The sequence below is a fragment of the Raphanus sativus genome, unplaced genomic scaffold, assembly GCF_000801105.2.
Source record: "Raphanus sativus cultivar WK10039 unplaced genomic scaffold, ASM80110v3 Scaffold0314, whole genome shotgun sequence".
NCBI classification, from domain to species: Eukaryota; Viridiplantae; Streptophyta; class Magnoliopsida; order Brassicales; family Brassicaceae; genus Raphanus; species Raphanus sativus.
The window spans coordinates 20,629-33,890 of NW_026615634.1; the positions used below are offsets into that span (position 1 = coordinate 20,629).

The 13,262-nt window shown below is 33.0% G+C and overlaps 2 protein-coding genes across 3 annotated transcripts; both read left to right on the plus strand.

Moving 5' to 3' along the window:
• The first annotated feature begins 6,131 nt into the window (after positions 1-6,131).
• LOC130501865 (uncharacterized) lies at positions 6,132-9,736 on the plus strand. 2 transcript variants are annotated; one of them, XM_056996686.1, is made up of 5 exons: positions 6,132-8,089; positions 8,185-8,728; positions 8,812-8,911; positions 8,969-9,303; positions 9,373-9,736. In XM_056996686.1, the coding sequence occupies exons 1-5, from the start codon at positions 6,361-6,363 to the stop codon at positions 9,719-9,721; spliced, it is 3,057 nt and encodes a 1,018-aa protein (XP_056852666.1). In that variant the 5' UTR covers positions 6,132-6,360; the 3' UTR covers positions 9,722-9,736. The 2 variants fall into 2 exon arrangements, with proteins under 2 accessions (XP_056852666.1, XP_056852667.1); XM_056996687.1 differs by lacking the exons at positions 8,812-8,911; positions 8,969-9,303 and having other exon boundaries at positions 6,134-8,089.
• Positions 9,737-10,717: 981 nt separating this feature from the next.
• On the plus strand, positions 10,718-12,816 carry LOC130501866 (uncharacterized). The gene is made up of 6 exons (XM_056996688.1): positions 10,718-10,882; positions 11,063-11,469; positions 11,543-11,669; positions 11,731-12,042; positions 12,119-12,331; positions 12,424-12,816. The coding sequence occupies exons 1-6, from the start codon at positions 10,880-10,882 to the stop codon at positions 12,736-12,738; spliced, it is 1,377 nt and encodes a 458-aa protein (XP_056852668.1). The 5' UTR covers positions 10,718-10,879; the 3' UTR covers positions 12,739-12,816.
• The last annotated feature ends 446 nt before the right edge of the window (positions 12,817-13,262 follow it).

Genomic DNA, 13,262 nt, shown 5'->3' on the forward strand with positions numbered 1-13,262 from the left:
TATTAAGTTACCTTAAAATGTTGCCATAAGATTGTGAGATATAATATATATATTTTTTAAATATTCATTAATTTTTTTTAAAATTAAATAAATCATAAGTTTCCTAGAACAAAAAAATTAGCTTCATTCAAATTTATCTCTCAACATGTAACAATAACAACTTTTCTTTGGTGAAATTAACATATTTTGCATAATGTGTCATCATTTTTTTTTCATAACAAATGTTAAAGAATGCTAATTTATTTTATGGTTTCTTATTTCGAATGTCACATACTTAGATATTATATAAAACTTTAATTAATACATATAGTTTTGAAAATATAAAACACATAAATTTTATTAAATGTTAATTTTAAAAAAAATATTATTAAAAGTTATTTTGTCAATATAAAAATAAATATGTATTTTAAGAACATAAGATAAAACTAATGTATATTAAAACATAAAAATATTACCAATCTTAAATTTTGATCAAAAAAATAAGATAAACATTTGCACATGCAGATCAAATTCTAATTCATATTAAATTGATAATTAAGCACATGGCCTGAAGTTTGAGTTTATGAGAGGTACTAGAGATTGACTCGCACATTCTTGCGGCTGTTTCTTTTTACTTTTTATAAATAAATATTTATTTACATAAGTGATATATATTTTTAAATTATCCATTTAATTAACATTTCTAACCATAATAATCTAATTGTTTATACTGAATAATTTTATTTTATCTTGTAAACCATCAGTCATATAATCTATATTTTTAAAATATGACCCGTATATTCGTACAAATGTATTTTTATTTTTTTACGGATCAAAATTTTATGATAATGTATAGTAAATTATTGTATATACTATTTAAAATATATGGTGCTATATATTTTATACTTTTCAATATTTGTCATACTGAATTTACATTGGACTGTTTTGTATATAAAAATATATGTAACATAATATATATGTATAATATGTAAATAATTTTTTATGTGATGACTTATATTTTAGTTATTACTAAAAAATAATTATATATATTTTAAATTAATATTATTGGTTAACTATTCAAAGCTAGTTTTATTAATAATATGTTTACATACATATATCTAAAATAGGAAAAGACAAAGAATACTAAAAGCTAGATTTATTAATTATTGTTGCCATGATTTTTTAGTTAAGATTTAGTTTTGGAAATGTATTAATTAAGTAAAAAAGACAAAAATCAGAAAAGATAGGTTAATTAATAACTTTAGTGGCATGCTATAGTAAATAAGTTGAAAAATTAAAGAATATTTTATTTTTGATACTTTTCTTTTCATCATATAAATGTTTCAAAAACAGTATTTAATCACTCAAATATTATCAACAGCGATTTACTGTTAAGATAACAACGTTCCTAACATGTAAATATACAAAACCACGACACACAAACAACAGTAGGATATATATATACACTGAGAGATTTTTCTAATCACATGCACTTAATATTTTAATAATTTTAGTGTTACAGTTATGTACTTCTGTTGGTATATGTTTTTAATTCATAATATAATTTATCATAAAATAATTTGCTAATATGCTACAAATAAATTTAGAAGAGACTATTATCTTGGTGACAGAAATCAGTCAATTTCTTGCTAATTATTTTTACATAATAACCAAATAATATATAATATAAATATCACAATCTAATTTGTTAATTATGCTCCAAAATAGTTCGAACAAAGTCTATTATCAGTTATAGAATAAATTTTGTTTGAAATATGTAGGAGTTAGTAACTTCAAAAGGGTGTTATAATATTACATCATACATTTTTTTGGGTCAAATTACATCATACATTTTGAAGATATTTATATAGTTAAGCTAATCCATTGTAACAATGGATTAGAATTACATATCCTTTGACCAAAAAAATAATTACATATCCCAAATTAAATATAATATTCTCAATGAAGTTAAATAATATTTTTTGCTTGTAAAAATATGTGTTTTTATTTAGATTTTTCCAAAAAAAAAATCCAAAATATATCTCATTTTAAATTACTCCAACATATATTCTAGTTACTTCGAAAAATAAAATTGATGTATCAATTCTTATTTGTTGTCATTTGCAGACTGATTCTACATCTAAACATTTTCTAAACAATACTCCTATTTTATAATATAAGATGCTACGTCTAATTAAAAACATGAACATTAATAAACTAATATTTACAAAAAAATCTCATTAAACTATATATATTAAATATAATCTAACTAATCATAGCATGACCACTAAATATAATTAGTTGGAATTTCTTTATAAAATTTAAATTAATATAAAAATCTTAACATACTTAATATTTTAAAACACAAAAAACTTTCTAAACCAACATATATCATGAAAAACAGTATTTTGTACTGATTACATTTGGAAGAACGTACAAAATCTAGTTTCGGTGAAAATATTGGCGGTGAGGACAGAGAAGTAAATTTGAAACAAGAATGAAAAAGGAGAGCGAGCCATGCGGGTGCCTCCACAAGGACCACAACAGTCCGTCTCTCTCTCTCTCTCTCTCTCATAATAGTCTCAATGGCTTCCCTTTTCCCTAGATGACTTCCCCCAATAACACAATCCAAAGCTCTCTCTCTATTTCCGATCTAAAAGTTGAGTAGCTTTCTGCAGGAGTTCCTTTTCCAATGTCTTTGTTTCCCATCTAGCTTGATGATACCTTTTTTTTTCCGTCTGGTATATTCCCTCCTTTTCAAATTATATATCGTTCTAGAGCAAAATTTTTGTTTCAAAATAAGTGTCGTTTTCGGTTTTCAATATAAAATTTATTGAAAATATTCTCTATTCTATTTTTCTATTGGTCGATGTGTATTGGTAATAGTACTTTTATTTTGGAAATATGTAAAATTAAATGTTTTCTTAATCTGTGTGCAAAAACTTAAAACGACAAATAATATGAAACGGATAGAGTATTATTATAAACAAAACCAGAAGCCCAACAAAGGGCTACAACATTGATTACACTTATCAAATCCATGATGAATCTATTCTCTATAAATAAATGGTTTTTATTCAAATTGGTTGAGTTATTATGTAGTAGTTCATATAGTGGTTTCCAAAGACTGATTTCTTCTCTTGTTTATTTCGAAAATGTTCTCCTTCAGTATATGGTGTTTTCAGTATAATACGATAGTTATTTTTTAGTAGTAATACCAATTTTACAGAATAGTAATGAAATTTAAAATGTAATATAAATGTTTTTAGCTTTATCAAGAAAAAATAAAATAAATGTTTTGATCATAGATACTCTATCCGTAACAATTATTATAGTATAAGGCCTTGATTGGTAGACTGATTTCTTCTCTTGTTTATTTCGAAAATGTTCTCCTTCAGTATATGGTGTTTTCAGTATAATACGATAGTTATTTTTGGTAGTAATACCAATTTTACAGAATAGTAATGAAATTTAAAATGTAATATAAATGTTTTTAGCTTTAGCAAGAAAAAATAAAATAAATGTTTTGATCATAGATACTCTATCCATAACAATTATTATAGTATAAGGCCTTGATTGGTACACCAAAACGAGTTGATTCAGTTCGACAGCCTGAATATCAAACAGTAAATACTTAATATATAAATTGTTTTTCTATCGGCTCAATAAGCTTTAAAATGTCGATAATGACTCTACTTTCCAGTAAGACACTCCATACGGTTTTTAGGGTTCTGATGGTATGCAATTTTAACACTTTATCTGTTTCGTAATAAACGTTATTTTAACTTTTTTTTATTACACAAAAATGTCACTTTACAATTATAATGCAAACTATATTTATTTTTAACTATTAATTGTAAATTATATTGATTTTATAAATATTGTTATTTATCTCAAATATTATTGGTCAAAGAAGTATAATTAATAACAACTTACATATATTTTTATTATTTTCTTAATTTGTATAGAAAATCTTAAAATGACATTTATATAGATGCGGAGAGAGAACTTATGTACAATATCAATGTATTCTTTACTAAGAACGAAGATGTTTTTTTTGGAGAGTATGATAATTTTATGTTAATAAAGATTCTCTTCATGCAGTTTTATAAGATTCGTGTTCAACTTGAACTAAACTATGATTGAACAAAAAACAATCTAGGGCACTACAGTTTAACAAACTAATTCTTGATTTATTCGGCGACATACGCAAATAACGTCGCAAGAATTTCTTTGTCGTATTTAGTTAGATGCACGCTCTTCTACATTTCTCATGTCATGTCCTTATAAGTTACATTACACGTCTTGATTTCTATTGATTAAAATTTAACAACAACTATTTAGTTTAATATATATTTCATATCGTGATGTTCTAGTCATATCTTCGTCGGATTATGGCACGCATATATTTAATTTTTTAAAATGAGAAATTTGAAGATATTGATGCTTTCAACTTTTATTTATTTTCTCAGTCTGATTATCTACCTTTATATTATTACGGTTTTCCGCAGTCTGTAAAATGATCTGCAAAGATTTTAAGTTTCATTTAATTTTTATTTTAAGTTTCATGCATACTAGTCTCTTAGGTATATTATACCCATTTAAAACGTTTCTTAACATGGAAGTTCGAATCAGTACAGCAACCCTTGGTAAAATAAGAACATTAGACCATTAGCCTAACAACTCCAATCAAGATTTGAAATTTAAACGATGAAAATGAATATAGTTTCACCTTTAATCAGTGACATCAAAGGAAAACAAATGGTTAAATATCTTTTTGTCATCAAGATAACACTCAATTAAAACTGTGCAAACTGAATTGAGAATTCTGCGTTTATGTGGACAACTTGGGTCGACTACTTTCGCACACTACATGCGAGATTTTCAACCTTTGTATCTTTGAATTCAGGGTTTTAACAGTGCTGAATCTTTTTTTGCATCTTTGAATATTTACCAGGTATATTACAGATGCAGACTTTTCTTCGGGTTTTAAAACCACCTTCACCATAGTCCAGCAATCTGTGACAAACATCAAACACGACATGAAATTTGTTAAATAGTTATGTTCAAATAAAAAAAAAAGTTAAATAGTTTTTAGTTAATATATAGTTAAACATCTATACTATTAAAGCAAAATACCTAATAGGTATTTGTCCTTATTTTTCTTTTATAATTACAGTATCATGCCACTGGCTTTTCTTTTGTTTTATAAAATTTAGTTAAGTAAATAAATAATAATCTTTATTTGGCATCAAGAATAAATACATTTACCTTTCCATCTTCACATAAATTTAATACTTTCTGGATTACACACATACGATTGATATGAAAGGATGCAATTGTATTCTTCACTTTTATTTAATTGATGATACTGTATTTTGTGTTATTTAATTAATGCATATTATATTTATTTCATTAATTAAATTTCTGCATAATATATGACGGTCTATGTTAGTAAATGATCTACAGGTTAGCTATACTTTAGTTTTGCATAATTTTATCATAAAAGATTATTAGTTAGTTTCACTACAAGAAAACAGCATTTTGGCGAGGAAAGTTAACGAGGAAATATAATCCTCGTAAATGTACGAGGAACTTACGAGGAATTTACAACGAAAGAAATAAACCTCGTTATTTTCTCGTAAACTAACGAAGATAACATTTCGTCGTAAAGCCCACGTAACTTTACGTGGTCTTTACGAGGAAATACATTTTCCTCGTAAAAACCACGTAAAGCTTGCATTATCTTTACGAGGAAAACTGGAAATATAATTTCCTCGTTAAATCAACGTAAATTTACGTCACCTTTACGAGGAAATGATATACGTGAACTTAACGAAGAATTTTAAAGCACGTTTTTTTTTGCTACCTACCTTTTCCTCGCAAATTCATCGCAAAACTTCAACTACCAGATTCGAAAATTTTCTATAAATATGGAAGTTTCAACATCATTTTAAACACACCAACAAGAAAAAAAAAGAAAAACGTGAAAGGAAAAAAATGTCAGGCTCTGGGAATGTCTACGAGTTGCGGAGGTGGATGTATATGCATAGAGATGCTAACGGGAGAGTGACGAAAGAATACATTGCGGGACTGGAGACATTTATGCATCAAGCAGATTCCACACCGCTCGCCCTAGAAAGCGGTAAGATGTTCTGTCCATGTCGGAAATGCAACAATTCGAAATTGGCAAATCGTGAAAATGTTTGGAAGCATTTAATAAATAGAGGTTTCACGCCAAATTACTATATCTGGTTTCAACATGGAGAAGGTTATAATAATTATGATCAGAATGAAGCTAGTAGTAGTAATAGCAATTTTCAGGAAGAACCGGTTGCTCTTCATTTGCATAATGAACCTAGTTACCATCAGGAGGAGCAGATGGTAGATTTTGATAGGGTTCATGATATGGTAACTGATGCATTTGTAGCTCATGATGAAGATGAAGAACCTAACATAGATGCAAAAAAGTTTTATGAAATGTTAAATGCGGCGAATCAACCACTTTACAGTGGTTGTAGAGAAGGTCTCTCTAAATTGTCGTTGGCTGCTAGAATGATGAATATTAAAACTGATCACAATCTACCTGAAAGTTGCATGAATGAATGGGCAGACTTGTTCAAAGAGTATTTGCCGGAAGACAATGTGTCTGCTGATTCTTATTATGAGATTCAGAAACTGGTGTATAGTCTTGGGTTGCCTTCGGAGATGATAGATGTTTGCATCGACAACTGCATGATCTACTGGGGAAATGATGAGAAGTTAGAAGAATGTCGATTCTGCAAGAAGCCACGATTCAAGCCGCAAGGACGGGGACGTAATAGGGTACCGTACCAAAGGATGTGGTACCTACCAATTACAGACAGATTGAAAAGATTGTACCAATCAGAGCAGACTGCTGGAAAGATGAGATGGCATGCCGAGCATACTCAGACGGATGGTGAGATGACACATCCATCAGATGCAAGAGCCTGGAAACATTTTAACAAAGTATATCCGGAATTCGCTAGCAATATCCGGAATGTGTATCTCGGATTATGCACAGATGGATTTAGTCCATTCGGAATGTCAGGGAGACAATATTCATTGTGGCCAGTCTTTCTTACGCCATACAACCTGCCACCGGAGATGTGCATGCAACGGGAGTTGCTATTCTTGACCATATTAATACCTGGTCCGAAACATCCTAAAAGGTCGCTGGATGTTTTCCTGCAACCACTGATAAAAGAGTTGAAGGATTTGTGGTCAACAGGGGAGAGGACGTATGACTGCTCAACGAAGACGAATTTCACGATGCGAGCGATGCTTTTGTGGACCATAAGTGACTTTCCTGCCTATGGGATGTTGTCGGGATGGACTACACATGGGAGATTAGCTTGTCCATATTGTAATGGAGCGACAGATGCGTTTCAACTGAAGAATGGGAGGAAGACAAGTTGGTTCGATTGTCATCGTAGATTTCTTCCCATTGGCCATCCGTACCGAAGAAACAAGACATTGTTTAGGCACAAAAGGGTTGTGAGAGACACTCCTCCTCCATATTTAACTGGAGAAGAAACTGAAAAGCAACTCGATTACTATGGAGTTTTGGAAACAGTTCCTCGTGGTGGTAATTGGCATGTTCCCCCTAATATGCCTGATTCTTACGGTGTTCATCACAACTGGCACAAGAAGAGTATATTTTGGGAGTTGCCATATTGGAAGGATCTTCTTCTGCGCCACAACCTCGATGTGATGCATATAGAGAAGAATTTCTTTGAGAACATCATGAATACAATATTGAATGTCCCGGGGAAGACAAAAGACAACATAAAATCAAGGTTAGACTTGCCGGATATTTGCTCAAGAAGCGAGTTACATATAAACAGCAATGGGCAAGTTCCTGTTCCGATATTCAGATTGTCTTCAGAAAAAAAGTCGGTGTTGTTCAACTGGGTAGCATCAGAAGTGAAATTCCCCGATGGGTATGTTTCAAATCTGTCTAGATGCGTTGAAAAGGGTCAAAAATTCTCTGGGATGAAGAGTCATGACTGTCATGTCTTTATGCAACGACTACTTCCCTTTGCTTTTGCGGAGCTACTTCCTACAAACGTACATGAAGCACTTGCAGGTACTATATTTATTATTGCAGTTATTTTATATATAATGATTTAGTTTGAAATATATATGACTAATATGTGTATAATTGTTTTTGGAATATACAAGGCATTGGAGCATTTTTCAGGGATCTGAGCACCCGCACCCTTAAAGTAGAAGTCGTGGAACAGCTTCAAGAGAACATTCCCATCTTATTGTGCAACTTGGAGAAGATATTTCCTCCTGGGTTTTTTGACGTAATGGAGCATCTAGCTGTCCACCTTCCATATGAGGCATTGCTTCGTGGACCTGTACATTACGGATGGATGTATCAGTATGAGCGAGCCATGAAATATTTGAAGGGAAAAGCAAAGAACCTTGCAAAGGTTGAAGGTTCTATAATTGCTGGAAGTTTGACGGAAGAAACTTCTCACTTCACATCGTACTACTTTGCGTCAAAAGTACGTACTCGGAAAAGAGCTCCAAGGAGATATGATGATGGTGGTGTCGCGCCAACATACGCAGTTGCTGGTGTTCCAGACATCTTTAGCCAGATTGGGCGACTGGGTGGAAAATCAAAAGAGGTTTGGTGGTCGAGTGAAGAAGACGCTCATAGTGCACACACCTATATTCTACTTAATTGTGAGGATCCATTGATTCGTTATTTTGAAAGGTAACATAAATGGACATGTATATATAAATTAACACATATATATAATTGCCAAATATTAATTAATATAAAAAGTGATTTTACAGCCTATTTGTTTCACAAGTCGAAGAAACATTCCCTGGTATATCCACAACTGACGTAGACAAAAGGAAAGATCAACACTTTATAAAATGGTTGAAGAGTCAGGTATTAACTCAAACTCTTTATTCATAAATGTTTTTAACGTTCACTTTGTTTTTGCAGGTTGATTTTGACGACGATGCAGATTATCCTAAGTGGTTACATGAAGTAATTCAATCTCCACATGTAAAGATCACCACTTCACAGATGTATTTCACACGAGGCTATACTTTTCACACATATGAGTATGGTAGACAGCGGGCAACCAGTAACTATGGAATATGTGTGAAAGGGGAAACCGATTTCTACGGTATCTTGACAGAGATTATCGAAGTGGAATTTCCAGGGATATTGAAGCTGAAATGCGTCCTCTTCAAATGTGAGTGGTTCGACCCCGTCGTCAACAGAGGTGTTCGGTTTAACAAATTCGGTGTAGTTGATGTCAATGGTGGAAGAAGGTACAACAAATTCTTTATTTGGCATACATGAGTAGAATAAGCTTATTTCTATGTTTTCTTTATTTTCAGGTACAACAAATTCGAGCCTTTCATCTTAGCTTCACAAGCAGATCAAGTTAGCTACCTTCCATACCCTCGGATGAGAGAATCGGGAATAAATTGGTTATCCGTGATCAAAGTTACACCTCGAGGACGAATCATAAGTGGAGAAGAACCACCATTGCAAGAAGAACAGATAAATGAAGTCGAGGAACCTGAACAACAAATTGATGACATTCTTCTCATTGATCCGCATAATCATGAGTATGAAGATCTTACCGACGATGGCACAGATGAAGCTGTTGAAGACGAGTTTAATGAAAATGATGATGTTTCTAGTGATGACGAAATGTATCTGATTGATGTATTTGTGTTTTAATATGATTGATTTTCAGACTTAATGCATGTGATTCGATTATAAAAAAAAATATTGAGTTTGAGGTTTTGAATGAAAAATAAATGATTGAGGTTTGGGATTGGAATATGAAGAGTAGAAGATAGGAAAGATGGTGTTTGTGGTTTGGGGTTTTTGATTTTAGAGGTTTAGAAAGAAAACCTCGTTAATTCCTCGTAATTTACGAGGAAATAACGAGGAAAGTAGAAAAAAGAAATACACGGGCCTCGTTAATTCCACGTAAGCACAAATCGTCGTAACGACCTCGTAAGCTTACGTGGAATTAACGAGGCTTTCTTTTTTTTTTTTTTTCCTCGTTATTTCCTCGTAGGTTTACGAGGTTTTAACGAGATATGTTGTCTAAACCCCTAAACCCTAAACCCCAAACCCCATCTTTCTTATCTATTTTGTCTAAATCCAAACTCCAAACCCCATTAATAATTTTATAATTTTCAAAAGATTATATTTTTAAATCTTCAAAAGATTATATTTTTAAATCTTCAAAAGATTATATTTTTAAATCTTCAAAAGATTATATTTTCAAATCTTCAAATGATTATATTTTCAAATCTTCAAATGATTATATTTAAATAAATAATTTGATTTTGTATAAGTTTAAATTAGGAAGAAGAGATTGATATTAGAAGTTAAAGAATTGTGGTTATAAATTTGAGTTTTGATATGTTATGAATATATGAAGTACAATATAAGAAAGATGGGGTTTAAGGTTTGGGGTTTAGAGTTTAGAGGTTTAGAAAATAACCTCGTTAATAACTCGTAACTTACGAAGCATTTACGAGGAACAGAAAGACGGGCCTCGAAATTTCATCGTTTTATTTGGGACGGGCCTCGCAATTTCCTCGTAATGTTACGAGGTTTTACGAGTAACAAAAAGACGGGCCTCGCTAATTTATCGTTTAGTTTGGGACGGGCCTCGCAATTTCCTCGTAATCTTACGAGGTTTTTACGAGAAGAGGAACACGGGCCTCTTTAATTCCTCGTAAACTTACGAGGAAATTGCGAGACCTCCGTAACTTATATATACAACCTCACAAACCTCACACTGTCCATTCCTCCCAACTTCCTCTCCACTTCCTCCCCATTTCGTCTCTAACTCCTTTCCCATTCCTCTCTCCTCCGAAAATGGTAATTTCCTCGCCCCCTTTATTAGTTTAGACAATTTAGATAGGTGGTTAATTTAGGTGGTTAGTTTAGAGAATTTAGATAGGTTTACGGATTTTATGTTTGTTAGATAGATTTTTAAATTATTGATGATAGCTTTTTAATTATTGATGATCATAATCTCAAAAAAATATATTTTTGCAGGTTCGCCAGCGCATGCTTACTGCTCACTACAGGGAGATATTCGGTGAGCCTGGTAGTCAGTTAGACCCGCCAGGTTCTTCTTCAGGTGCCGGCGGTTCAGGTTCTTCGGATCAGGAGTCTGTTCCCGAGACTCAGCATTTCTTCCCTCCGATTCCTCCTCCGATGGCTCAGCCTCAGCCGATGGCTCAGCCGATGGCTCAGCCGATGGCTCAGCCGATGGCTCAGCCGATGGCTCCTCCGGTGCCTCCTCCGATGGCTCCTCCTGAGATCCCCGCCGCTGTTCATCCCGATCTCATGGTGCCACCTACTGTTCCCTTCTCGCAGTACACTGTCGAGGATATTCTTGGTATGCCAGGCAGAGCTGGTTTACCAATCATAGACCCCGACAGACCCGACGGGACTTTATGGTAAGTGTATTTTTTAAATAATTATTTTAATTTATAACTTCATTAAATAATTTAAATTTTCATTTTTTTCCAGGTTTGGGGTTGACAATTCCCTTGCGACAGATGTAACCGAGACGATTAAAGGTTACTTCTCCATGGCGCATCCAAACTGGAAATTGACGCCGATCTACATCCGAAAGACGTGGTTCAAGATTTACGCTGTAAGTAATTCTATTAATTAATTATTTTTTTTATTAACTAATTATTAATTTTTTTTTGCAGCAAAAGTATCATTGGTCCATCGGGGTCAGTGAGAGAGTGAGGAAGGCGTTTTACGAAAAGGCGCAAGTTCGCTTGTCGGACACGGTTTGCAACTGGAAGGGTGCCTGGATCGTCAAGGGGTACACCCGTGGCAAACCCGCTGAGCTTACCACGGATGTTTGGGACGGCCTCATCCGTTACTGGAAGGATCCTAACTCCATTAGGATCGCAAACATTTGTGCTGCCGCCCGTAACACGGTAGACGAGCACGGTAACGGCCCGATGCTACACTCTACGGGCCAAAAACCACATGCCGGTGTCCGTTTGAAAATGGTACGTAATTAAATATTTAATTATTATTTTTAATATAATTAAATATATTTCTAACAATTTTCTTAAATGTTTTTAGGCCAAAGAGTTGGGACGTCTCCCGACTCTTCCGGAACTTTACGAGCGGACCCACAAAAACAAGGCGGGCCAGTTTTTAGATGGCAAGTCCGAGCAAATCTACAACAACGTAATTGCTCGGGTTGAGGAGCGCCAGACTCAGCTGACCCAGCAGTCCGGCGACGGATTACCAGTTACCTTATCCACAACTGAAGTGGATAAGATTTACGAGGAGGTAAAATTTTTAACATTATATCTTTTTAATTATTAATTGATTAAATTTCCCTTTTAAATTTAACTAACAAATATAATTTTTTTGTTTTTAAGGTTGTCCCTAAGAAAAAGGGACGTACGTTGGGGATCGGTTCCGTCAATGATGTCCCGAGAGCGACATCATCTTATGCTCAGAGACAGACCGAAGAAGTCACTCAGTTGCGTTCCGAGCTGGGCGCGACCAAAAGCCGTGTGAGTGGACTCGAAGCCTTCATCGACGTTATAGCGTCCACAAATCCGGAATGGGAAGCTTTGTTGAGGAACATGAAACAACAAAATCCCATTCCAGGCGAGTCATCGGGCACACATAACGAGGAGGATGTTACGAGGAGGAGCGAGGAATTCTACGAGGCGATGAACGAGCCTTAGTTTTTTTAGTTTTTTTTCGGTTTATGTATTATAAAATCCAAAACTTAATTATATATAAAATATTTTGTTGCTTGTGAATTTTATTTAAAATTTATTTATAAATCCAATATTTAAATATTTTTATTTTGTTAAATTAATAATTATTATATTTATCAAATAATATTTTATTAATTCGAAAAATGGAAGTCTACGAGTTATTTACGACGAAAATGTTTCCGAGAAATTTACGAAGAAATGCTTTCGAGGTTTTTACGAGGAAAGTCTTTCGAGGTCTTTACGAGGAAAGGCTTTCGAGGTTTTTACGAGGAAAACCTTTCAACGATTCTACATCGATTTTACGAGGAAATCCTTTCAAGGATATTACATCGAATTTACGAGGATATGTTTTCAAGGATCTTACGTGTAAGTAACGACGCGTGGTTCACGTGGTTTGTACGAGGAAACTAGGCGAGTGATTTACAAGGAAAGGGGGCGAGGAACTTACGACGAAATATTAACTTCGTCTTTACGAGGAAATCGAAACC